The following is a 27,984-nucleotide window of genomic DNA, read 5'->3' as shown; positions in this document are numbered from 1 at the left end:
AGGAGCACCGCTGAGCCGGAGCTGCAAAGGAGGACGACCATTACAGCACAAATCCCCAAATAATATCAAAAGGGATCTGTCAGCAAAATCAAAAACAATAGAGTGCCATAATCCTGTGGCATGTGCTTGAATTGCACTGTGGTTGAGTGAGAGAGGACACTAGTTGTTGTCATCCTCAGAGCACTAGCATCCCGGGGCGTGAACTCCTGTCTCTAGAGTGGACCTGTACATATGTGACAGTATGATTAATGCGACGACACACCCTCTGCATTATTCAACCCTCATGGCGCTCACATCTAGATAATGAGGAAAGGCTCCTCGCCAGCTGAAGCACCTCCTCTCTATGCACATGCCCTTCGGTGCAGCCATCACAGCCAGAGGATGCTGCGAGCAGGATTTGCCATTATAGTTTTCCTCATTACAGGAGCAGTGTGATTTTAGGAGTTGATGGGCTTCACACGCTCACGAGGGCCCGGGGATGCCATCGTTGTCTGGGAAAAAAACTCATCAGTGCGAGTGCGGGTAGCTGTACAGGCCTGCTGTGGTGTTGTGAACGCCAGCAGTCTTTAACCCCTCGAGCTATTCCTGACCAGCTCACTACCAGTAGCTGCAACTTGACAATTTCCATAGAAATGACATCTCCATTATACTTCACAATCAAACCAGCCGACAGGTGATGAAGTGAAGGGACTCTTACATTTTGTGGATCACACATTGTTTACAGCTTATTCTCAATAGCTTTACATTACCTTTGTATGGTACATGTGAAAAAGAGACATATCTTCTGTATGTGTTTCTTTGAGAAACTTGAAGAACAGATGACAAAAGGAGAGGCAAACTGGATGCACACATTTAGATACCAAAAGATTGCCTGTCAGTGATTGAAAAATGACAAAGACAGCTGACCATTGAAGGCTTGTACTGGGTCACCAAGTGTCTAATAAAGTTATTAAATCCCCATTCATGCTGTCCAGTATTTAGCCACAGAGATACAGTTAATGGCTAAACGCTCGGCGGTGTAAAGGGATTTAAAACTAAGATGTTTTTTAAATCAACTAAAAAAATGAATACAAACTGTTTTCCAGGGTACGGAGACAAAATGCACAAAGAAAAATATCGCGATACCAAATTGTATTCAAGCTGAAATGCTGAGGGAATAGAATAGAAATGTTTTTGCATACCCATCAACAACCTTTGAAGCTCGATCCAGTCCCCTCCATCCCAGTTTACAGTCAGTTTACATGAACTGGCATCATCAACAGTCGCTGTTTCATCAGTTGATGCAAACAGTGTTTGTTTGGATTCTGTTCTTCTGAACAGCTTTCTTCAAAAACTGTGTGAAGAAAAGGGAGCAAGACACAGAGACGTTGCACCATTAAAGCCAACAGTGTGTTGAGTACACGTGTGTTCACACTGGAAGATTACATATATCAGTACGCTCTCTACATTCTCCTCACTTATGAGTGTGCTGCTGATGGGCACTTCTATCACCCAGGGCAGTGCTCAGGAGGTCGAGGAGCAACTCAACAGAAAAAATAAGCATTAAATCTAAAGAAAAACATTTAAACTTTTAAACATTTTGAGAAATAGGCTAATACAAATTTTTGGTTGCGAGTTATCGATGAAAATATTAATATAGTTCTTGAGTCTGTACAGTAGATATGAAGCTGGAACCAGCAGTTGGTTAGTTTAAAGACTGGAAGCAGGGGACAGTGATGCCAGATTTGATCGAAACTATAACATTACCTCAGAATCAGAATAATTGATTGCCACGTATGTTTTCACCTACAAGGAATTTGTCTTGGCAGGTGGTGAATTAATTAAAGAATAAACAATAAACACAGTGCAAGAAATTGGAGCATGACATTTACAACTACCTACGAATTTCTTGTATGGTAACAGCACATCTTGAATATTACGAATATTTTGTCATACATGCTGAAAACAGGTATAGTATGGAATTAGAACATACACACACAGAGAAATAGAGAACATGCTCTAAACTAATACCCTTTTACAATCTGTGGTGTAAACTTGTAGAGCAAGAGGGAAATGAAGAGAGGTCTGATCTGCAGTAGAAATCCTTCACAGTCCAATTAACAGAAGAAAAGAAATCGCACAGCTCTCACATACAGCACCGCCTCAACAAATTTTAGTGTTGAGGGGCGGAAATCCTCCTTCCTATCACTTCTGCTACAAGGTTATATAACTGCTGGAGCATCACTTACACATGCACTGACAGGAAACAGACACTCTCACATGCAGTGACAGTCTAAAAATGAACACATGAAAAACAGCACAAAAATGGTTGTTGTGTGTCTGGGCTCACTACACATCGTGATTGAAATTCTAGTTTGTTTTCTTTATTATTTGGGGGGGGGGGCTTATATTATACATATGATATACACACGCAATCAAAGTTCAGAGGCTCAGGTCTTAGAATCTAAGAATAACGATGAGATTCACCACCTGGAAGGAATGTGCCTCCTTGCCATGCGTGTCCTTGCCCCACCTGATTTCTCATGCAGCGTGTGTACAGCTCGGAGATGAAGCTGGTGTCGTTGCACCGATAGCAGCTGTGTTGGTAAGAGCCGCAGTGTTTTCACAGGGATTCAGTCTGTCAGGAGATCTGAATGATGAGCCCAGCTCACACTTTGATATCATGTTCACACACACACACACACACACACACACACACACACACACACACACACACACACAGGGCTTAGATCCTAGAATCAGCAGGACACCTACGGAAAAAACATATAATTCACAAATCCAAATGAGGAAGAAAGACAGAAAAGAAAATTACTTTCAAAGTAGGTGTTTGAATATGAAAATCAATGTGATTAAAGGTTTTGTGTGTTAACACGATCCGTGTGGAGGATGCAGAAGCCTCTTCAAAGAACATCACACCAGAAGGGATTTATGTGAAATACACTCAGGGTCTTTTCCCACATTAAAAGATAACATAGGTGTAACAACAACACACAGGACTCTCAAAAGGTATGTTTAATATTGATTTGGAAATCTTCCGGTCTCATTCAAGTGTAAACACAGTTTGTAAATACACACGAATGAAGAGCGAGGACAGTCTGTCCCTTGTCCGGCTGTTTTAGTGGAAGTATGGAAGGAGCACACTCTTAATCCATCCTCTGTGCATACATGCTAATAAATGGCCCGACTCAATACACTCAATGGCATACTGCCCCCTCTTGGACAATCTTGGCTAATAAAATGTGTTTTTTTATATGTATTTATTATAGAGAGAAAAGGCATTTTGAGGCATTTTCTCTGTTTTCTTTTATTCTTTCTTTTATTCTTCTTTTTGTCACAAAAGCAGAGCATCTGTGGTGGAAAGGTAATCTCATTAGTGTGACACCAAACCCACGTTCCAAAGGTTGTAACTATTGCAGATGCCTCAGTTATCCCTAATACTGCTGGGTCGCTGAGGGTGTTCTTTTCTCTCTCTGAAAATAACAAGATGTGTCTGGCTGAGCTCTGCTTTCTGCTGTGGAACGACACCGACTCCAACAGAAATGGCATGAAAGAAGCCTCAGAGCCTCAGAGCCGGCTGGACAAGCATCTATGAAGCTGCCGTGCTGTAATGAAGGGGGTTGAGGGGGCGACATTGGTGCAGGGTCAGGGATCAGGGAGTGGAGGATAACATTTGGGTTGTTGCTATGAGAGGAACACAGAAATGTGGATGCTCATCTCTTTTCCTGGGCAGAGCCGGTGCAGCCATTAGAATACCTGCACTGAACTCACAGAGCTCATTATCTTCAAACATTGCAGCTGAAGAGAAACAACGCCACAGCGCAAGTTGAAGGTTATTGATGCAACACAAGGGGGTGTTTAGAAGGCTTTTCCAGGATGCACAAAGCCAGTGAGATATATAAAAATGAAGGAATAGGACAGACAAGACAGTTTTCCCTCCTGCAACAATGCTCCTGCATACTGATTGGAGTGGTGTAGAGAAAACTAACTAAATCATATTATTCTCCTCAAACCAGCACCAATGGGCAGCACCCTTGTTTGGGCCAATCATAAAATAAATCTGTGCCTGGGTTTAAAAGACAGTTAATATTTAGATGAAATGCCTCGCCATCTCTTATTGGCGATGGTATCTAATTGGAGGGCTTGTGTGTTATGAATCTTTTACAAAGACGGCAACACTTTAGTGGGAAGGAAGGTGAGTCACATAACATAAAGCAATTATATAGCTAAAAGAAAATATGACGATGATGGAATATCTGTCACATTTCCAGAAAAACATTATGATGTACTTCGCCCTCCGTCTCAGCAGAAAACCTTAATCACATCACGGAATAAGCATGTCGCTCATTTGATGAAAGTTGGCCATAAATGTAATAAAGCTGCCAAGGTTATTAGAAGTGCCACAGGCCATTTTACAACAGCTCACACACCTCGTATTGGATTATGGAAAGAAATATGATGAACCAAGGAGGTATGACTTACCCATTTACAGGGGACCTAGGGAGGTTTAATGGCTTGTGACCGAATCCATTCATAAACATTAATATCTACAGCAATGACAATCTGCAGAGGTTTTTCTCAGTTGGTGGCAACTTGAAGGCATCCTTTTAATTGCGGCAGTTAAACTGTGTGTTCATATCAGCTATGAGTTGCCTTTGTAAAACATATACACTCCACTATAGCTTTGATCAAAGTAACTGCTGTTACATCCAGCAGTTAACAAGTGTAACTTAAAGCAACTGTGATTCTAGTGTCTGGTATTCCAAGAATATCAGTGCCTCAAACCCCTCTGACAACCAACAAGAAATAAATGTACTGAGTTTCTTTTGCAAATAAGCTCACCAGAAAATAACTGCAATGTTCCCTTGAATGTCCACCAACTGTTTCACCAACTCAGACGAACCAAAATGTCCATAAAAACAACAATGGAATATCTCCTCAACCACAATCATGAATACAAATCAAGAAAGCTAATGATTGCAACAACAACAAAAAAGAATCTTACTCACCAGACGTAATATTGAGAATTATTAACCTGGATCCAGGATCACCTGACCAGGTTTATGCACAACAAACTCCATTAAGATATGGATGCCGTGCACCAGAGGTTTAACCTTGCAAGGGTGTTTAGAATCATCCATCTTTGTTTTATATACATCAAATGTGAAAATTACCCCTTGACGAACACACCACTGCAATTCTTTTTTTAAGTCCCAAATCTCAAAGATATTCACTTTACAATTATATAAAACATCACTTTATTTGTGATATTCTGCTTGCAGAGAGCCAGAAGAAAAGTGTTCACTTTCCTGTACCACTCTTCACTTTTCTCTTTCTTGTGAATCTCAGGAAGTCAGATTGGCAGATCGTTTAAACAGCGTCTCTGAACTGCAGTGAGGAACAGAAATAATTGAACAGCCGGATAAACTAACCTGACTCCCCATGGTAGTCTACAAGAAGGCAGAAGAGCTCAGCTGTTTGCTGATATATTCACTCATTAGAGGTAAGAAATCTTTAGATAGGTCTGTGTTTAGTAAGTAGATCCTTGTGGATTGATGCAACAATTAAAGACGTCTCTTTCTAACATCAAGTCATTATTTCATGTTCACTCTCCAGACATAAAAGTACCTAATTACCATTAAACAAATACATTGTTTGGGCGTCCTGGTGGCTTAGGGGTCTTTAAGATAGTGACCAGCTGGTCAACTTTTGCCATCACCTCTCTTTCCTGTCACATTTCTACTATTGACTGTTCAATAAAGAGTAAAATATACACACAGTACTCATTCCTCAGCAAAATGCCCCTTCTTACTTTAATAATGCAACATTATAACATTAAATTATTATCATTATTGCTGATGCATTAAGCATAACATGTAATATACTGATGTGTTTTGTGTGTAAAATCTTCACTCTTAAAGTTTCAAACGAAAGCTGTCAAATAAATGTACAATATGTTCCTCTGAATTATAAGTATAAAGTGTCATGAAAGTACAAGAACCTTACATCTGTACATAAGTACAGTATTTGAGTAAAATCGACTTGACAAGGAAAGAGGTTAATAGAGGCCTTCATCTCATTTTGTGGCCCCCAGCCTGTTAATCCAGTCGCCATGACTGATAGATTATGGCATTTGAGGAGCAGCACATGCACCATGCACAAACCCAGTGCTCATTAATTAGGAGACAAAAAAAAGAAAATGTCAAAATTACCATCAAGGAAACTTAAATTAGCATTTGACGAAGTTGGGATCAACTTCTGCTTCCATATGGTGGCTGCTGATTGGATAGGATTGGCCATTTGCAGTCTTTTTTTATACCTACCATCAATTTGAGTTTGTCTGAAATATGCTGGATTGGCACAAAGACAAATTCATTTGAAGACTCAAAAAGAAATTCTGCTGTCTACAATGTTAAAATAAGCATGAGAAAGTTATGGAGTGACAGACGGTAGAATGACTGCAAAAGCCAAAGCAAACTAAGTTTAATTTTCCTCAGAAACTGAAAGATGAATCTTACTTTAGTTTATATTTAGGAGACGGTGGCATCCCTTAAATCAAACCTTATGAGCAATAAGGTGAGGAAATGTTAACACAGTTAAACACCTCTATTCTCCTACTAATGCCAGACCCTGTGTGATGGGAAAAAAGGCTGTAAAATCTAGACATCAGATTGAACTTTCATTTGGGAGCTATAACACAGCAGCGCTGCTCTTGGTCAAAAACAGATGGACATGGATTTATCTTTAATTCATAACCATGAGCTCTGAGTGCAGCATAAGTGGATCTTTGGATTTCACTAATTCCCTCATATCACTACAGGCTTTCATTATTTTTGACTTTAGAATAAGCCTGGAACAAGGTTTTTTTTGTCAGAAAACAAATAAAAACAAACAACAAGGTTAATCCTCCCAAAAGTGGAGAGTATATCTGTCTGGCTATGTGTGTTCACCACATCCACAACCATATCACTTCTTCAAAGGAACAGCAGGCTCGGCGGAAATCTTGACGAGACCGTCAGAGGCTGTCACATGTATCAGGGATTACGTCTCATTAGAGCAGCACTCAAAAGCATCTCCCCCACATTTCTCCTCGACTGAGTTTGATTAGTCTTTTTATCTATGCTGTGATGTCTCCTCTCCAACTCATCCCTCTCTCTCTCTCTCTCTCTCTCTATCTCTCTCTCTGTCTCTCTCTCTCTCTCTCTCTCTCTCTCTCTCTCTCTCTCTCTCTCTCTCTCTCTCTCTTTCTCTCTGTGTCTGTCTTTCAGGAGGCAGAGCTTGTATTTCCCTCTCTGCTACCCCCCACCGGCAGCTGATTGTCCCTCCTGAGCTGCAGGGAGCCGTCAGGAAGCTGTCAGGAAGTCTGTGGCGACGCGGGTCAACCACTCCCCCCTGAATACTTTTCTCAACACATGGCAGAGTGTCGTAGGACTCCTTCATGCTCCATGTTATGGACACTGACTGGAAGGTGAAGGGTACAGATGGTGGCTTGCTCGGTCCGGCTGCCCTCTGTCAGCCTCGAGCCAGGGTCGTCATCCTTAACTGAATATGGCACAACAAAAGAAAACATACAAGGAGTGACACCATATGTGTTGCTGCTGTAGCCCTTTAAGCCCTAACCCTAAACCCTGACCCTTAATCCTATTTATTGTTTGAGTTGTGTTTAGAGGTTGTACATGGGGATTATATATTATGTAGCCCTGGTTTTTATATTTAATTTGATATCTAACATACTTTCTCTTTTCTTAACACCAGTAATTAAGAAATAGAAATTAGAAAGTGGGGCTGCAGCAATCAGATCAGCTCAAAATATATATCTGGTGTTGAATACAGTTTCTAATCAGCCAACAGAAGGGCAATTAAAATGAAAAAAATGTCTCCTGAACAGACTAAGAGAGATAAATCTCTGCTTTGGTATGAATCATCACAGACCAGCTGTTTTTGGCAAACACATTTGTGCTGTGTGATTTAAAGCTGCCCACATGTCTGGATTTCACATCTGTGCCATTTCTAGGCCTCTACCGACTCAGAAATGCATCAAAATAAAATCCTTATTGTGTTCCTGTCACTGGCAGTACGTTCCAGATAAGCAGCATGACAATACAAAAGATTCAGTTGGAGCGATATTGAATTTGAAATAAATGAATAAAAGTTGGAATATGCTAACCTTTTTTTATTTATTTTTCCTGTGCAAACTACTTTTTTCCTGAATATAACATTATGACATTCACAAACATTGGAATCAAGTGAGTTTTATTATAACAACTGAACAATACTGTAATGCTACAGTGAGGAAAGCAAGATAACCCCTAAACATATTGCATGTATATAGTTGTGTTGAAGATCTGTTCATATGAATCAAAAGTAACATTTGTATTTTCTTTTTGAAGGAAACATGGTTCCAGCTTTGGCTTTCGAAGAAAACATATGTACTTTTACAAAATTGTACGTTACATTTAATTGTATAACACAGCCAGTGGTGGATTGGCCATAGGGAGTACCGGGAGTTTTCCCGGTGGGCCGGTCATTAATGGGCCGGCAGTGGCAGTGGAGTTTTTCATGTAAAGACGCATAAGAGGCCCAGTGGCCCTATGATAGACCCAGTAGTCCCGCCCACGCATTTTCCAGACACATCATTAGCAATCTGTGAGCAACCCTGTCTCCTAAAAATTACATTCCCCCAGAACTAATAGCATTCCCAATTACGTTTGATCAGAAACATATCTCCTCCCTGATCATCAGCAGACACTCGGATCTATGTGGTCACATCAAGTGCAGAATCTGACGTGAAAAATATTCAAACGGGCGGAAGGAGTCACGGGACCCAACATCCGGTTTCCAAAATACTAACTGAAATGAATGTGTTCAGAACATTTCTGACCACATCCAAACATCTTAACTGTAACAGTACGTTGTGTTTGACATATTACAATATTTCTGTAAGACCAGTACAGTTAACATGTTTGGATGTGGTCAGAAATGTTCTGAACACATTCAAATCAGTTAGTATTTTGAAGTCTGAAGACTGGCAGTCTGAAGACTGGCCTAACAACGGCGGGCAAACGGTCTTCGCCTCCCGGTGCGGCCGACTCTCGGGCTCCCGGTGCGGCCGGCGCCCGGCCCGGGCCGGCCGGCTCTCACTGGCCGGCTGTCACTGGCCTCACCCCGCCCTTCTTTTCTTTTTTCTCCGCAGAGTTTAAAAATTAAAATATGCTTAAATAAAGCAAGAAAACAATAACACAAACACACAATTCTAAACGTATTTGTAATACGTCAACCATAAAAACAATAAAACAAAAACATGTGTATAATCAACGTATGTGTAATACGTCAAACACAAACATAATCAGGGAGGAGATATGTTTCTGATCAAACGTAATGCTGCGCCGGGCATGGCGGGTCCTCTCAGGTGTCTTCAGACAGTGAAAGTGAGGCTCCCGCTGCCATGGTGGCACAGTGTCATGAAGTGGAGCTTCTAATGAGGACCAAGACAAGTCTGGTATGAACGACTCACTTTACTGGTGAACTGCAGTATTACAACTATTAAAGCATTGAGAACGCGCTCTTACACCCGACATGTATATATTTTCCACACGTAACGTTCAATATTAGTTAGCGTCAACAAGCACGCATCATTGTACTTCCTGCCTTCAAAGTAAAAGCACTTCCTGTTTCCATGCCCTTCACATTAAGAGTAAATAATGTAATAAAACAAGTTACAACATACAGGAAGGGGAGGAGGAGATTAGTGGTGGTGATAGCAGGTGAGTGTGCTCGCTAACATGTTGATGTTGTGGATAAACACTCATTCACTAAATGTTCAGAAACGTTGTCAATGAACTTTACTTGAATAAATCTAGTTCTAAAGTGTTGGAAAATGATATACTATCCTGATTAATTAACCACTATTTTATGGTGCTGTGGTTTGAGCATGCAGATCTGCTTTTTCACATTTTTTATAATTACAAATCAGGTCACCAGAGTTAAAGTGTTTTAAGTATCAATATACTTTTTTTAAGCCCCAATTTGTTCAAATATGCTTTACCTATTTTTTTTCTGTCAGTGTTTATGGTTTATTGTCCATGATTTTCTTTTTTTTGAACACTTAAATTACATCAAATAAGAGACAAGGATACAATGATGACCCATTTCAGTATAGTAGTGTTATTAAGGGCTTGTGTGATTATATGTACAGTACATCAACGGACCGAGTTGGCACAGTATCTGCGCGCGGATTGTGGTGGGTCAGTCTGGACCAAAAAGTCCAGGGCCGAATTTGTGTCGCAGTCCAGGCCTGAACACAGCTGTAGTGCTTTGATTGTACACATGCTTCTTTGTACGTCCTATAGTTTTGAATATTGTAAAAGTATTTCAATGGTGATCGTATTACTCCTTCTGTCAATCTCTGACGTCAGCGCCCCGTCGTTAATTAGAGAGGTGGGGGTGCTGTCCGGGGTGCTGAATCCTGAGCCAGGTCTTTCAATGCAAAGCAGCCACAGCAGTAACGAGCGCGTGTTTCGTGTGTTGTGGCGAGTTTTTAAAGACTCATCGGGACACGTGGGTTGAGTTTAAAACGTGACTTAGTTTATTTGGATTTACTTAATTAAGACAGGGAACATTTAAGACAAGAAAAACTCGCTAACATGGATCTGCTTCCAGCCAGAGAGGCTGCTAAAATCTATCACACCAACTATGTGAGGAACTCTCGAGCCGTCGGCGTCATGTGGGCCGTGTTCACCATCTGCTTCGTCATCATCACCATGGTGGTCTTCATCCAGCCCTACTGGATCGGGGACAGCGTCAACACCCCGCAGGCCGGCTACTTCGGCCTCTTCCACTACTGCATCGGCAACGCGCTCACCTCGGAGCTCACCTGCAAGGGCAGCGTGCTGGACTTCGCCTCCATCCCCTCAGCGGCCTTCAGGACCGCCATGTTCTTCGTGGGGACCTCCATGCTGCTGATTGTGGCCACGATGGTCTGCTTCAGCTTGTTTTTCTTCTGCAACGCCGGGAACGTCTACAAGATCTGTGCGTGGATGCAGCTGGCCTCGGGTGAGGAGGAGTGGTCGTTATGCTTCTAGGCTAAGGTTGTACTTTTAAGTCCACGTAATTCGTTTGACAGTTATAGTTACTGTTCAGATTAAGATATCACATAATACATATATGATCATTATGTCAAATATAGATGACGTTGTTGATGAAAGTGTGCAACAATATTTTAAGCAGTTATAGCTTCAACTCACTTTTACACTTTTGGCAGTTAAAAATAGATTTGGATAGTAATACTTACTGTGAGTATTTTTTTAATGAAGAATGTATACTAAAGTAGTATGTTTTAAATGTAAGCATTTCTACTTCTATACCAAGCATTGGTGGTAACAAAATGAACAAGAATCCAAAATGGTTGGATTATTTTGTAGGGTACATGTTTATCACAATTTATTTTGTAGTACAGAACTGATACTGAACTTACATTTGAATAAAGCTGAAACATAAATCAATATGAATTATTGAGTATGAGGCTGGATATACTGATTAAACCAGAAGTAACCCATAAAATATCATGAGATTATTGACATTGAGGCATTGTGTAAAAATTACTGTGGTAGTGCAGTTACTATGTCACCAACAAGTTTACCTGGTTTAAGATGAAGATTAAAAAACAAATGAGTTTATTGCTTTTCATATTCTGAGTTAAAGTTGTGTCACACAGCGGAGCTCCACGACTTAATCTTAAAATGTTATAGTTGTTTTAGTTTGTACTTCTAAACATCCAAATAAAGACTGCATTTTGGTTTTTGGTCATGAAAGTACACATTCAACAGACACCTTTCACATCTTTACCAAAGTGCATCACCTGAATATGAAAGCAGTGAAGGATGAGTCTTCTGAACGGTTCCTTCTAAACTGTGTGAGAGTGTGATAAACTCATCTTCTCACCTCTCGGGTTTCATGCGAGGTGTGTGTTTGTACTGGATGTGTTGTTCTTCACTGAGGAAGCCAAGAAAGGATCCAATTTCAGCCCAGACTCTGACACCTCTGATGGTGGATTGGTTACATGTAACAAGATCAGGTGTTGCTGTGTTAACTGATCAAAACTCCCACCTGAAACACACCAAAAGAAACAATGAAGTATTATCAGAAATAGTATCAACTAAATGTACTTACAGAATTGAATGTAAAAGTACTTGTTCTGCAGTAAATGTGTCCCCTGTGACTAATATATATTATTAACATATTAACGTGTTAATGCTGGTGCCACAATGTGTAAGCAGCATTTAGATAGTCAGGTAGCTTTTTCTAATGGTTTCCAACCTAGGGGTCAGGCCCCTCCAAAGGGTCACCAGACATATCTCAGAGGTCATGAGATTCTCTAATCTTTGCTTTTCTTGACAACTAACGTCATTTTTACTAGCAGGTATTTAATGAAACCACCTGATAAGTTAAGAGGAGAAATGTCTCTGATTTAACTGCTAACAAGTCATAGACTTCTGAATATGTTTTAATGTAAAAATGAGTAGGAACAAGTAAACTCTACAATATTTCCCTCTAAAATGTAGTGGCATATACAATGAAGTGGAAATAGCAATACCTCAAACCTCAAAGAGTAAATCTACTTTGTTACCCCACCACAGTATTTAACTTGACAATTTTGGAATGTGCATATCTGCAAAATTCTGATTTTAATCTATAATTGCACAGGAACTGTGGCAAAAACCCAGAGGACTCTTTACCAGATGAAGAGCATTTAACATTTAAGAACTTTCATCGCAGTACATCATGCAAACAGCCCCACTGAGCACCCTTTGCTGCTGCACCATTAATAAATTAAACCTTGGGCACTTCATGGGGTTACATCATGCCATATCCTGCATCAGTGGCTCAGGAGAACCTCCCTTATAATTACTCAGCAAAGTAACAGCACACAAGGGTAATTATTCCAAGGCTCGAGCATTTCAGTGTCCGTCTTCCCCCCCAGCGGTGTTGATGGTGATGGGCTGCATGATCTACCCGGACGGCTGGGACTCTCCGGAGGTGAAGAGGATGTGTGGCCAGAGGACGGATAAGTACAGCCTGGGGAACTGCACGGTGCGCTGGGCCTACATCCTGGCCATCATCAGCATCCTGGACGCCCTCATCCTGGCATTTCTGTCCTTCACTCTCGGCAACCGTCAGGACAAACTGCTGTCGGAAGACTTCGAGGTGGAGGGAGGTGCAGGTAATGAGAACGGTTGAAGGTGGTGGGCATGGAGCAAAGCAGGAGGTATAACCACTTCTGCTCTTGGGCTTGGTTTGTGGTTATAGGCCTTTTTCATAGAGGACATTTTGACTTGTCATGGAAGGAAAATAATTAGTGTTTGTCAAGCCGTAATGTTCGGACAATGAGCCGGCGTCCACAATGCCAGGACCCTAAAACTGATGCAGCTACATGTTACTGGAATTCAGCCATCACTCATTTTATTATTACCTGTGCTTTTCTTACTGTGGCGTGAGAAGCTTACACTTTCCTTTTCCCTCCTGGAGAGAATCTTGTATTTTCACAAATATCACAGGGAAGGATATACAAATACAAGTAAATACTTAATTTCCATTTCTTTCCTGATTAGTTTAATTAAAAGTATATAAATTCACAACCATAAAACATTATGAAATGCTAAACAAGGATGATTTACTGTATATTTCTTACTTCCTGTATCCCATTTGACACACATTTTCAATATATTACAACAATTGCACACATTTATCTTAAATATTGGTTAAAAAAAAAATACAAATCTTACGTTGTCAATATTAGCAAATTGGCATGGAAAGTCATGCAAGTTGCAACCCATCGAGGAGGAAACAAAGGCCCAGTGTCTTAAATCCATGAAATAAAGATATCCAAAAGAACGTTTTCCCTCTTTTACAGAAAACCCCTGATGAACATGGACCTTCAGGAGTGATTAAGATGCAATGAACAAGCATCCTGACTGTCATAATGTAGTTCAGGTCAAACCGCTCACCTGACTAGTAGTTGTGGCCTTTGGTGAATTGAAAGGTAGCAGTCCCTTCCTGCTTCACAACCCTACCAATAACAGTAGAGTTGTAATTCTGTAATAAATGTCAAAGACTTAATAAACTCAGAAACAAGCTTGACACCGCCGCTTTGCATTGTATGTACATCTGTTTTTATTGTATGGTGTGTTTTTGTAAATTGACAGCTTACACAAAGTTCATGTTCTTGAATCTGACACTGATGTACATTTTGTTGTTACCTAGGCTCAACAGATACATAGGTGATTTTGATATGATCAATTTGGGACACCATTACTTAACATCAGATTGAACAGTTGGCCATACAAACAACCGAGCTCCAACACATCTTCATACACTTTATTAAAACACAGCTACCCAGCTAAATAACTTTAGCTAAGATATAAGATTTGTTAAAAACTGTACATAACTGTAATATACATAAAGGCAAACTCTTTGGTACAGATATATACAGTTTATTTTCACTTTTTTTTCTTTCTTTGACTACGGCTTCTTAACATGTCTTGTTGAAACCTTCCAAACAGATTCCTGATTTGTATTAGAATACCAGCCTCCCATGAGAATGAAAGAGCTCATTTATTATAATTAACTAACCACACTAAGTACCAGATGACAACAGATTTGTTATGGCTAAATAATATGACCTACAATATCAGACAGTTGATGTCTATAAGAAACTATCTGGAGAAATGCTGTGAATATTACCACAGTCAGTGTACATGTCAGCCCAGTGTGCAACTTGCTAAGCCTACTTTACAAATACGAAATGTTTACCTTACATGTTTAATAGAAGATAAAAGTATTATTAAAAAAAACACTGCACGAGAAAAGAAGTAATAGCGGATCCTTTTAAAGGGGACAGAATGACCAAGGAAGGCTACATATCCTTAATTTGTTTAGTGCAGGAGTGTAACAAACAAGGATGAATCACTAGCAGTACAATAACAGGTTTGCTTAGTTGGTTGGGTGAACGGAGCACAGCAGATTGGAGCCAACATGACCACACAGTAATATAAACCACTGGATTCCTGACGGCATCACACTGAGAGAAGAACCAACAAATACAAAGCAAACATACAGAGAAGCATCAGTTCAATAACAAGAACATAAGAAATCCAAATCAACGAAACCAAAAAAAAAGATAAATAAATATTCATCTGATATGCCCAAATTGGAAAGTGATCTGTTGCAGTCTCTGGAGAGAGTGGGAGGGAAGGAAGGTGCCATGGCTGGAGGTCTCCACTAGAGGGTGAGCCAGGGGTGACGCAAGCACTCTGCGGCAGTCGCTCTCTTCTCCGGGATCAGATCCAGCATGGGAAGCAGGAAGTCCGTGAAGCACTCGGCTTCTTCACGGGGCCACTCGTACTTGTCCACCAGCACCTCCAGCAGGCCCCACGGCTTCAGCTTGGTGATGTGTTTCAAATCACCTGCAGACAGACAGCACTGCATCAACGAGCCGTGCAGGAATACAGCACAAATATCCCCATCTGTGAATTCCAGAGGTGTCAAGTAACGAAGTACAAATACTTCGTTACCTTACTTAAGTAGACATTTTGGGTATCTATACTTTACTGAAGTATTTATTTTTCAGACGACTTTTTACTTCTACTCCTTACATTTTCACGCAAATATCTGTACTTTCTACTCCCTACATTTTAAAAATAGCCTCGTTACTATTTCATTTTGGTTTGTTTTCACTCCGGCTTGTCATCGTTCAAAAACACACACAAAAAACCTCTCCGCCCCGTTGCCCACAGATACATGCGTGCGCACACAGGTGAGCACTGAGCACACACCAGCGGACAGAGAGCGTTGAAAAATATGTCGCGTGAAAAGTAGACCGCTATATAGCGTTTTAAACGCTTCCAGGGTGAAGATGCAACAGCAGCTCTCCTGTGAGGAGCAACCGGAGTTCTCCTCGCACCGGAGTTCTCCTCGCACCGGAGCGGCTCTCTGAACCCGGAGCGGCTCTCTGAACCCGGAGCAGCTCTCTGAACCCGGAGCAGCTCTCTGAACCCGGAGCAGCTCTCTGAACCCGGAGCAGCTCTCTGAACCCGGAGCAGCTCTCCTGCTCCGGGTGAAACGAGCCAAAGTGCTCGTGTCTTCTACCAACAATGAGCTGCTGGCTTCACATATTACAAAAGTACAAAGTACACGGATATAAAACGAAGTCATTAATAAATACATGGACAAATGCCTGTACTTTCGGGTAAATGGTTACGGTACGCCGTTAACAGGTTACGCTTGCGCGATTTGACGCAACGCCGTGAGCTCCGTGAGCTCGTCTTTTCCTGCTGTTGCGTTTCTGAAAATAAAAAAACAGATCTAAGCTAATATGAAGCATGAATTGAGAGAGGCCGTATCACATCTACAACCCCGTTTATAACGTGTGTAGAGGAAAGCAGCTCACTGCAGCCACTAATACTGATACAACCTGATGGCTCACATATCTGCACTCATTCTGTTTGGCAAAAAAAATTAAAAGCTTCTTGTTTTCCACAATGAGCTATTTAGTAGTAACTAAATACGAGTTATTTTTTGCACAGATAGAACTTACACAAAACATTGTCTGATGGGGCAATCTGATTTACTTTTCTTTATTGTGTTATTTATAAAAGCACAGATGAGTCACACAATTATGTTATTTACAGAAAAAGTTTGAGAACCACAGCTTTAAGTGTTTGTCGGAGCCGCCGCCTATTTTGCACTATTACAATAATTATAGGAAACTAGTTATCATGTCTTCCGCTCCATGAAACGCATGTTAATGCTCAGTAGTACACATATGGTACTTTAATGTATTTGCATTGTAATAAAATATGATAGTTTTAAATGGGCATATATGCAGCTGAAACGGGTAGCCTAGTGCATCCCACATTTTTCAACATAACACTTTAAAACATTATAGTCATTATGGCCCTTAGAAAAATGATTGTTTTGGGGGGGAGGTGGGGTAGTGCACTATAGGCCCCTGAGACGTGGCTTAAGAGTTTGTCCTTAATGGAAAAAACATTCCCCTTACATTACTTTTATACTTTTAAGTAGTTTTGAAACCAGTACTTTTACACTTTTACTTAAGTAAAAAGCTTGAGTTGATACTTCAACTTTTACAGAAGTATTTTCAAACCCTAGTATCTATACTTCTACTTGAGTAATGAATGTGAATACATTTGACACCTCTGGTGAATTCACTACCAACGAGAAGTCTGTGAAAACATATTCAAACCTTGAAATATGAGATACATTCAATATTTTTACTTCAACAACTGTCAATGGATTTCCAAAACAGAAAATAGTTGAATAGTAAAACCTAACATTGGAAACGTTTTAACAATAAAAGTTTAAATTTCATAAAACAGCCATGTGAAAACCTTAGCAGAAGCTCTAAGGCATGATTTAAACGACAGGAAGAAAACCTCTTCTAATCGACACTCTTTGTTTTACCTTTCTTGGTGAAAAAATCCTTGGAATATTTGCCAGTCATTATGAGTTTGCGTGGGAGACTCCCCAGCAGCTCAATTATCAGCGCTATATGGTCTACACGGCAGACGTTTGCAAGAGGAGAGGGACAAGACAGACAAGACAAACAACAGATTCGTCAGACAGTGTCCCGCAGTGGGCAGAGGCCCACTCTGGGGCTGTGGGTGGAGGGCTGAGGAGGAGCAAGGTCAGACCATTGCAGAGGTTGGGGAGCACACACCTGCAGCTTCAAATCAGTCTATCGAAAATGGCCACCAGACATTACAAGAGCTTGATGGTTCTTAAATTTCTTCCAGCTCCATGTGTCAAGAATCAATAGCTTCAGTTTTGTCACGGCAGTCAGACACTGGATGGTTATTAACAAAATAATCATATTGTCAATGACAAATTCATACAACTAGGGTGGAATCAATACTCGTTCTAAAATCTGTAATCATACTCTAACCGTTAAGCCTGTCCTTCAAGCGCAAAGAATACACCTGCAGTTGCTCATATTCAAGCTATGTCAGTGTTTTAATCGTGTTTGTAAACATGTTGTTGTTTATACACCCGTTGGAGCTGTATCCTCATTTTTGTGGATTAACATGTAGGTCTTGACATTTTCCTCGCACTCTAAAGACCTCATCATATCAACAAATAAATTGTTTTAAATCAATCGGTGCACTAAATCAGTACAAATGTTACCGTATCAAGACTCTGTGCCTTAGTGAAAGCAGCAGGGAGGTTTTCCAAGCATCCAGACTAGGACTCAGGTCTAAGCCTTTAAACAGGCATCCTCTGCCCTGCAGAAGCTCTTGAACACAACCAACTGTCTGACAGAGGAGCTCTCTGGAGCCCAAATGTTCTCAAAGTATTTTAAGCCAGGGATGAGGTACTACTGTATATCATATACTCTTCCAGGCTATTAGTAAGAAAAACATTTGACCAACCGATGGCGGAAACAATCCCGACATTATTCTCCCTACAGTCATCAATACAGTATCAAGTATCCAGCCAAGTCATCTGGCTACAAAAAAGGAGGCGCTGAGTGTACCTCTGCAAGCAGACAGAACTTCTGACACATGAATCAATGTCTGATGGCACTGTTCAAATTAATTGGTCTGTGTTCATTATTTTTCCCACTGGCCTACATACACCAACAACTTTGGTAGCTCTGTATGTGCAGGAACCTTCCTCCTCCCTGCCCATCCACCGTTCCCAGTGCGAGCCACAGACAGAGAGGTTGCATACCTCTCTTGGTGAAGTATTCCTGTGAGTATTTCCCACTCAGAGCATAGTGACGAGGGATTTTACCGAGCAACTCAATCATGAGAGCGAGATGGTCTGGAAATGAGGCACATCATAGGAGAGATAGAAAGTCAGAGGGCAACAGTTTGGAGAAGGGATGGCAAACAGTCATGTGGAACAAGGTATTAGGAACAATGGATGATCACAGCCTTGTATAACAAGAAGCATAAGAATGGGAAGTTTATATTATTTTTCACATGAAACGCTTCAAACATGTGAATACATGAAGCCATTCACTTTCACATACGAAAAAAAAAAAAAACAACTGCAAAGATTGAATCAGACTGATTATAAGACTTAAAGCACAGCCATCAAAGGCATACACACAAACTTGTACAGCAGATTCTGATACAGGATGAGTGATTAGTTTTTTTCTTTTAACTGTCACACAACAGAGCAAGCTGTGGAAGAATTGGGCAATAGCCTCATGAGTTTGTGTACTGTAGGTGGAGAAGCCGATTCACAGCTGCTGGGCATGTAGCAATAAACGGAGGGTTGAACCTGAGCACATACCTGACATGCTGTAACAGTATTGAGTCGGTACAAAAACCTCAAGCTAAGCAGCAGGCCAACATTTACATAAAGCATGAGGACGAGAACAATGACACTTTGCGAGAGAGTGAGATGAAGAAAAGATGCGCAAGTAAATCAGAGATGGCCCCGTCTCCAGTGTAGCAAAAGTGGTTCGAGGTGTTAGAGGAAATAAACACAGGAATGTTGGTACTCATCATTACATCATTAACATCTACATATGTTCTAAATGTGTGACCATTTGAAATAGAGTCATTTGTAATAGAGTACCTCATTTAAGTGTTAGCATTGTGGAGAATTAAACAATGTGCACTGAAATGTTTTACGCTAACTCAAAACTCTTTAAATAATTCATAAAGGCAATAAAAAACAATGAGGGCGAATTTCATGAAGCTTTTCACAGTAGCAATAACTGTTAAAAGTTGCCACCAATGCTAAATCTCTTAACAGTGAAGCATATATTTCAAAAATACTATTACATGAGTAATAAGGATGATTCTGTGCAGATGCAAGTGGAGAAAGAGAGGAAGAGGAAGTCCCAGCAATACCTTCATCCCTGGAATAATCTTCCCCAGAATGTGGTTCAAACAAGTAGTCCCCTGTGGCGAGCTCAAAGGCCTGAGGAGACAACAAAATCAATATAAACACAGAAAAGGAAACCATTTGATGAGATTTACTCCCGAGCTCCACCTGCTGCACACTCATAACAGCTCAAGGTAAATTGGATGTTTTCTTTTCTTTGGTTTTGATGCAATCTCTCACCATGCAGGCTGTGCTCCAGACGTCGGCCGGTGTGCTGTATCCAGCACCGATGAGCACCTCTAAGGACCGGTACTGCCGTGTCTGGATGTCTTCTGTAAAGTGCTTGTTCTGAGAGAAGCAGAGACAGAGGGGGAGAAACAAATCCTCAAATAGATTAAAAAATATACGACAGTGACCAAGCCGAGGACGACTGTATCAAACTTAATCTACAATACAATTTCAAAACTTAAATCAATACAACAAATTAAACAATGGGATGGAAGATTTAAGTATGTCTATTTTGGTAGAGAGATGACACTGCATGTGTCCCTAGCTGGAGGCTTCATGCCTAATCAGGAAATCCCTCAGGTCATTAGCAGGCTACTCACCACCCAGCAAGCATTTCCCAAGTCTGCAATCTTGACCTTGATCTTGTCCGAATTGAGTGGCTCAAGGGGGTTAACTAGCAGGGATCCTGCTGTCAGCTTGCCTATAACATAGCAGAGAGAGAGAGAAAGAGACAAGAATGGAAAAAACATCTAATAAAAGAAGAGCTTAACAATTAATGTTCACATGGATGCGCCTTTAATACATTTTCAAAGCAGCCTATCCAGAGCAAACAGCTACCAAAAAAACTCTTTGCAGTTATGAGATGTACTGATTTTGGCTGACTGACCGTCCAGGCTGTCGGGTCCGTCTTCGTCCTCCCCCTGCAAAATGCTTTGCTCCAGCTCTCCCTCCTCAAGCCCAACAGGAAGGTGTCTCTCCATTACTCCACTGTTGTGAGCACCATCGCCTTCAGTGTCAGTGTCCAGCTCCTTGAGATCTGCTGAGTCCACGCCGTTGCAGATGAGGCGAACTGGGGACTCTGTCTGTTGCTCCTGAATGGCACATTTCTCTGTGGGCTCTGTGTTGCCATTGTGTTGGTCTTCGTCCCTCCACTGGGACTGTCTCTGGTCCGCCTCCACATGGCCATTACAGATAAACTCCAACAGCCCCTCTGGTCCCACCCTCATGAAATCTGCATTCACACTGCTCTCTGAAAGTGTCAAGAAAAAAACGGTGACATTTCTTTGCAAATGACTCATACCAAGGATTGTATTACGGATTCACAATCGTAACTCCTTACCCTCTGTTTCCTCATCTTCGAGCTCCAGAATAGACACCTGTCTGAGTGGAGCGCAGGCTCGTCCCTTTGGAGACTCTGGATCCTCATCTTCATCTTCTTCATCCTCTCGTGTTTCTGTGGTCTTTTCCATTTCCTCGAGGTCCAGGATGCACTTTTCCAGCAGCTCTGCCTGACGCTTCTGCTTCTTTTTTAACTTCTTCTTCTTGTTCTTGGACATTTTTACTGTCTGTCAGAGATAAATATAAGAAACAAGATGGCGCTCATGGATAAATACATAGTTGTGGGACTTCTTTAAATGTGGGAGGCTGACATTCTACGCAAACAGTAAATAATAAAAAGGGCTGTACCTGTTTTGGAGCAGGTGCTGTGCTTACTGGAAAGAGAATATCAGATGAGTACAAACTGTAACCACAGCAGCTCATGAATGTACATATGAACAAGTGTTTGTCTCATACTTGCTGAACCAGAGGGAGGCGGGGCCCCAGCCCTCTGCCACTCTGTGGCTTCAGCTGCGAGCTTCCGGACATAAGGCTCATCAACACTCATCAGGATATTCTCTGGCTTGATGTCTGTGTGGATGATCTGACACTTTGTATGCAGGTAATCCAGGCCTTGGAGTACCTGAAAAAGTAATGAATGGTAAATAATTGACAGATTGTAAAAGCTTCACTGTATTTATGAACTGATCAAATATAAAAACGTATGCATGAAACATATAGACTAAAAAGCTGATACACACGTGTGCCTTATGGGAACACAAATCTTGACAAACAAATGAAATGAGAGACTTGATTAAAACAATTATCAAAAGCATAAATAAGAGCAATACATAGTGGCAAAGTCTACATCAACATTGTTGAATAAGTTACAACAAAAGCTCCTTGGCTGAAAAAAGAAATGATGCAACCACTTAATACTCCACCCTGACAGGTTTCCACCTGTCACACCCTGGAGGCTACCTGGCTTATGTAAATGATTGGAAGCTACGACTGAACCTGCATCAGGAGTCAGTCAGCCAGCCAGCCATACAGAGTGTGTGTGATACTGTGGGTGTAATGTTACCTGTCTTATGATGCTCTTCACACACGGCAGGGGCAGCCCTTGATAATTAGACTTTATTATCCACTTTAATAAGTGATGTCCCAACACCTCAAACACCATGCAGACATCTGAAGATCAGAGCAGTTAAGATAAAACAAGTAATCCAAAATGAAAACCCATTAGAAGAAAACAATTACTGAAACATGCTGAGGCCTTGTGGTTATTCACCTACATGATTATCATTAGCATTTTTTAGACAGAATGCAAACACTAGGGTGTGTTGTTTGGAAGTGTCATATTTCAGCTGCAGCGCTCCATGTGGCAATCAGGAGATCTTACTTAGCTTACTCTTTTCAGTAAAACCCTCACCTGTTGTTTACTTTGCTACTTGCATACCGCTTTCACAGCTAAATTTGACACACAGGGACAGAATGATCCGACCCGTCAGAGAATTTTTCTAAGAATTAACAGGCTTTATTCTTTCCAGCAGGAAGAAATTAAAAAGGAATCAAATTCAAATCTGAAGCATTAAAAAAGAGACCTGGAAGCATTTCAAATATCTGGATTGAAAGGATACGGGTTCCATTGATACCAGAGATCTTGAAGTCATCTACCATTTGGACCACCATCTCCCGGTTGGGATCATCGGGGTCTGAGTTTCTCACCTGACAACAAATAAACAAAACAACGCAATCCAAACAATCAGAATTCACACTTACTAATGTTAGACTGGACCGATACAGGGTCGGCATGCATGTCTCTTTATCTGTAGTCATGTAATACTACTTAAACATACACACTGAGTATTGTGACACAGTATTGTAAGTCCAATGTGTTTACTGCAAGAAAGACCCGGTTGTCCTTGTGTTATGTGTGTTATCATGAACTGTGATCACAGTGTCAGCATTGATCAGTACATTTACTCTGCTTTCCAATTTGAACTAAAAACTTTCCACTCACGGATCTGAGGAGCTTGATCTCATCCACAGCCGTCTCCGTGTAATGCTCCGCACTCTTCACCACCTTCATTGCAATGAACCGCTTCACCCTGCAACCACAGAGCAAGTAACGTTCGCTAACAGGAAGCACTGAGTCAGCTGCAAGTGAATCTGTATCCAACTTCAGGCCTCAAAAACAAAACAGTGCACTAAGAACATGCAGTAAAGTTGTTCTCGTACTGGATATCCCAGGCGAGCCACACGGTGGAGAAGTGTCCCCAGCCCAGTTTCCGGATTACGTGGTATTTTCCATTGTAAAGGTCTCCTACTTTCACATGGTGGTAGCCACCTAGAAGAGTTGGAAATGCATGTTGAATACAGTTCAGACAGACAGTCAGTCAGTCAGTCAGTGAACTAATAACAGCAATACTCGATAAATGAAAGCAATACACTGGCATAACTCAGTTATTGGGTAAGTTTGTTCAATTTAAAAAGCGCAAAAACTTTTGCAGAGGTAAGCATGCTGAATAAGACGGGACTCGCCTTTGCAGTAGTCGTTGGGGTCCTCCTGCTCCTCATCATCAGAGCCGAGGATCTCCTCAGGTTCCTCGGGTTCCTGAGGCGAGGCTTCCTGCTGGCGATGCTGTCGAGCCCTGGAATTTACAGGCTGCCTGATGGGCAAACACATGCAAACCAACTATCTTAGACTTCATTAGGAACAGAGTACCGTACATATTATGTTCTGCCTGGGCACAGAAGTATTTTAAAGCTGTAGAGCAGGACTTTTACTTATTATTGAAAGTCTGTTTAAGTAAAGACCTTGCCAAACGAGTTCACACAATGCTAATTAACCCTATTGCTGACAGGGAATGCCATCTGCATTTTCCAGTGTTCTGGAGTCTTTGTTCTGGAGTCTGTGGCATCTTTCCAGCGCTGGCGCACGGGTGATGTGTTCTACGTCAACCAGCCAGAAGGGAGGAAAGGGCGTATGTCATAAGCTGCATCGACAGTGTTTGTGTAGTTACTCTCACTGTCAGTGGTAGGGGGAATAAACATAAATTCTTAATAGTGGTAAATTCTCTCTTTTAAAGAGATAACAGTTATCTTTTATTTGCCTCCACCTTGTAACCTTAACCACCCCAATCCTGCTTAATGCATTACAGGTAACCGTTTCCAAAACATAACAATAACAATAGAGCAGCTGTTAGTAAAGCTGTATCTGTCAATGTCTAACCATCTGAATACATCTACAATATTAATCTAAATGAATGTTTAACACCATTATAAATAATGTATTATTAAAATGACTGCAAACTTTAACGGCATTTTTTTTTTTTTTTTAAAGCAAGCAATGCTCAGAGCTAAATCTGCCAGATTTGGAGGTGACAACAATTTGAACAGACCGTACCTGCTGGAAACAAATACTATAACAAATGACTAGGTAAAATAACTGCAGCTGGGTTGAAAAAGAAAATATATATTCATCATTAATAAGGAAGCAATTAGGTAGGTATATATATATTTTGATTCTTTCAAAATCTGTAGTTACGGGTGTTTTGACCATGATTGCAGTTCACAATTTATCAAAGTTGGAGTCACTGAACGACAGGTGGTAAATGTGTATAATTTTAATATATAATGATCTCCAGAACAGGATATATTACATTTTAATGAGTTTAACTCATCATTTAATGTGTTATTAATTTAGTCATACAACTCTTGAAATGAGAAATATTCAGTAATTTGATATTGTAATAAAAATCTATCTGGCATGTGAGCACTTTGCCTGTGTATTTGTGTGTAACATCCTATAATCTGTGTTAAACAACAGTTCAGTTCCTGACATTAACTTGAAAGCCAGACAGCCTGATGTGACTTACTCCTCACAGCAGATTAAGGCTGTTCATCACCATGGGAGACAAGAGAGCTGAGATCAAATTCAAGTAAATTCCCAAACTCGTCTGCAGTGTCTCTGTAATGTCCCACAAATGAGCTGCTGCTTTTCACATAATCTGCAACCTACTTATTTGTGCATGACAAGGTTATTTGAAGCAGAGAGGTTTAAAGGCATGCTTGTGCACCAATGAAATAACAAACAGCTGCTGTTAATTACTAAATTATCTTTAACTGAAATCTCAATCTTTAGTGCTGTTTTTCTCCATTTGAAATTGATTGAATTGGTAACAATGAATCTCAATTATCATACTCATCCACAGCTCCTCACTGACTATTGAAGAATGAATAAAGGGAGAAATTAAAAGGAATATTGTTATTTAATTGTGAAGCCAGACCAACCACCCATTACTACATTTTTCATGAAAAGGAAATACATGGCTGCTCTCATATTGGGTGGATGCTCTTACTTTTTGCTGGTGCTCATCAATTTTGTTGAGAAGGAAACTATGCATTAAATATTCAAGTTGCTCTGATTTCCCTAAGAGGCTTAAATTAAACTAATATTTGACCACTGATTCAGAACTAAAGGTTCTACAGTGCGCCATGTCTTTGACTGAAGGGTTGGTGGCCCTCTATAGACATTGCGCTCAGCATGCAAGCATAACCATGGCATGCAACGACACCGTTTTAAGTTCAATTTAGCTTTTTAGTAATATATGATTCCTCTGCCTGATGGACATCACCGTTTCAGCCACGAAGATAACACTGTCGGGGGTTTAGTGTGTGCAATAGTGCCGTTTTCAGTTAAACACCATGCTTCGGTGGGCTGATGTGGGCTTCTTCATTCTCTGGTTTTAAATATAGCACAGGCGGTTATGCAACACTACGGAGGCTGCCACTGATGGCATGATTAGTAAATTGTGAGGTGCATCAAAACAATCAGATCAACACTTGAGTAGTATATTTTGAGCCCTGATTTTTACATTATCTTAATACAATCATTCATAAACTATTTTTGTAGTAGGACATGGCCTTCGGGTGGCTTATTTCGAGCACTACATACAGGACATTCTATACGGATATCTTACAACTTATATCTCATTAAAACAGTGAAAGATGCTAATGCCCTCACCTGAACCCCATGCAAATATGGAAAGCTAGTTAAACCAACCCAGAGTGCTCAACCTCATGATCCAATATGTTAATTAGTCTTACACTATTTTATTTTTGGATTGCACAGACCAAAATAAAGTGCAAGCATGCCGTGAAGGACCTCGTGTCAGGTTAAATCTAAACCTTTGGACCATGAACTGCACGTTCAAAATGCAACAAACAACCACCTCTGACTGAACTAAAAACGCATGCTTGATGGTGTCATGTACCAGTTAAAGAGCTTAAAACGGGGTATATAAAAAACACTTACTTTTTGCTGGTCTTCTTTGCTTTCCCCCTCTTCTTCCTCGCCTGGAGTGCCAGAACTGTCAAAAAAAAAAAACCAGGAACCAATTATCTCGCCATTGTCTGCTTGCCGTTTGTTGTCTCCTTGACACTCAGACACACACACACACAAAACAGATTAACGCTGTCTGAGGCGGAGGACACACTAGCGTCATCCCACCCTGCAGCTCATGAACGCGGTCATCATGCACCGTAGTATATCGTATTTGCAACAACCACAATCGAGCTAAATTACATTTCAGGTGCATGTGTCGGTCCCCACGGCTAGATGAGCGGTCTGCCGTTGAGCTAGCAGACGGGCATCACTCGGCTACTTCTGCTCACGGACCAGCGGCAGCGTGACATGAAGCCACTACGCCGTCTGGTCGGTGAACACACACGGCCGGTTGCCGGTGTGAGTGCTTTAGGCTGTGCGTGGAGCGGACAGAGCTAGAAAAGCTAAACGCAGCGACATAATCCTGGCATGTCCCAGTGAAGCTAATGTCCAGAGAGCTAACGTAGCTCAGCAGTGCGTGACAGACGCGTTCAATTAAACCGCCCTCTGAATGTATGCAGCTCGGCTACACTTTACATGTGCGACCCCGGAGGAATATCCACCGCGGTGTCAACACTCACACACGGGATAACATCCCTCACACGGTGCGCGCTGGTGTAAAGATTTACCTTTTCTCTCCATGTTGGCTGGATCCGTAGCTTAGCCCTTAGCTACAGCACCAACGATCGAATGTTCCGCGCCTGCGCACTGGCTCGGGTGCTCAAGGGGGAGCTTCCCAAGTGATGTCTCCACCTGAGCACCGAAACATTTTATTTTTGTAATGAAACACTGAAGCCGTTATGGCCAGTTATACGTTTTTATATTTACTGATACATTACATTTGTATCGCACACAAGCTGCCAGGTTGTTGTACAAAATAACAAACAAAAAAAACACTACAATTGTCAGTAGAGTGCAGAGAAATGATAGGCAGGAGCAGATTGTCCTTTATACTTTATATTTGGTTAACAATGATTAAAATATATACAAATAAGGACATTTTAAAGACACAAACCGTAATCTGGACCGTTTAAATGACTGTAAAGACATAACTTTGGCCTTTCTGCACTGTAATGTATTGGTACTTTGTCCAAAATGTGTTGAAAAAATGTTTTAATTTTAATATACTTTTGTGTCAGCATTTTAATTGTGTTGTGCAATTGTGGCTTAATAGGCATCTGACTCTTAAGAGACATACCGCTGATGTAGTAATTGATTTCCATTTGTAAAAAGTGCTGCTCAACCACAGAAAGAATGCAGCAGCCATCCCTCCTGAGTCACACCGGAGTCAAAAAGCAAAGACCAAAGTTGTTTTGTCATGTTTGCAATTTAACAGCCAATCTAAGGTTCATGAATTGTATCAGTATTTTGCAGTTATTTTTTGCTAATGAACAGGACAGATGAACCCAAGTCATCAT

At 41.0% G+C, this 27,984-nt stretch overlaps 2 protein-coding genes across 2 annotated transcripts; one reads left to right on the top strand and one right to left on the bottom strand.

Annotated features, from left to right (window-relative positions):
- Positions 1–10,640: 10,640 nt before the first annotated feature.
- On the top strand, positions 10,641–13,233 carry lhfpl5b (LHFPL tetraspan subfamily member 5b; the record flags this gene model as incomplete). The annotated part of the gene is made up of 2 exons (XM_079225815.1): positions 10,641–11,049; positions 12,977–13,233. 2 exons carry the CDS (start codon positions 10,641–10,643, stop codon positions 13,231–13,233), a joined length of 666 nt encoding a protein of 221 aa, XP_079081941.1.
- Positions 13,234–14,355: 1,122 nt separating this feature from the next.
- srpk1a (SRSF protein kinase 1a) lies at positions 14,356–27,242 on the bottom strand. The gene is made up of 16 exons (XM_079226671.1): positions 27,196–27,242; positions 26,498–26,552; positions 23,722–23,849; positions 23,419–23,527; positions 23,201–23,288; positions 22,818–22,905; positions 22,262–22,368; positions 21,655–21,820; positions 21,547–21,572; positions 21,200–21,425; positions 20,747–21,109; positions 20,460–20,560; positions 20,092–20,199; positions 19,878–19,947; positions 18,742–18,834; positions 14,356–15,458 (listed from the first exon to the last, which is right to left on the bottom strand). The coding sequence occupies exons 1-16, from the start codon at positions 27,206–27,208 to the stop codon at positions 15,274–15,276; spliced, it is 1,926 nt and encodes a 641-aa protein (XP_079082797.1). The 5' UTR covers positions 27,209–27,242; the 3' UTR covers positions 14,356–15,273.
- Between the last annotated feature and the right edge of the window lie 742 nt (positions 27,243–27,984).

This window comes from Taurulus bubalis, assembly GCF_910589615.1.
Source record: "Taurulus bubalis genome assembly, chromosome: 11".
NCBI classification, from domain to species: domain Eukaryota; kingdom Metazoa; phylum Chordata; class Actinopteri; order Perciformes; family Cottidae; genus Taurulus; species Taurulus bubalis.
This window is presented reverse-complemented; position numbering and strand designations above follow the sequence as displayed.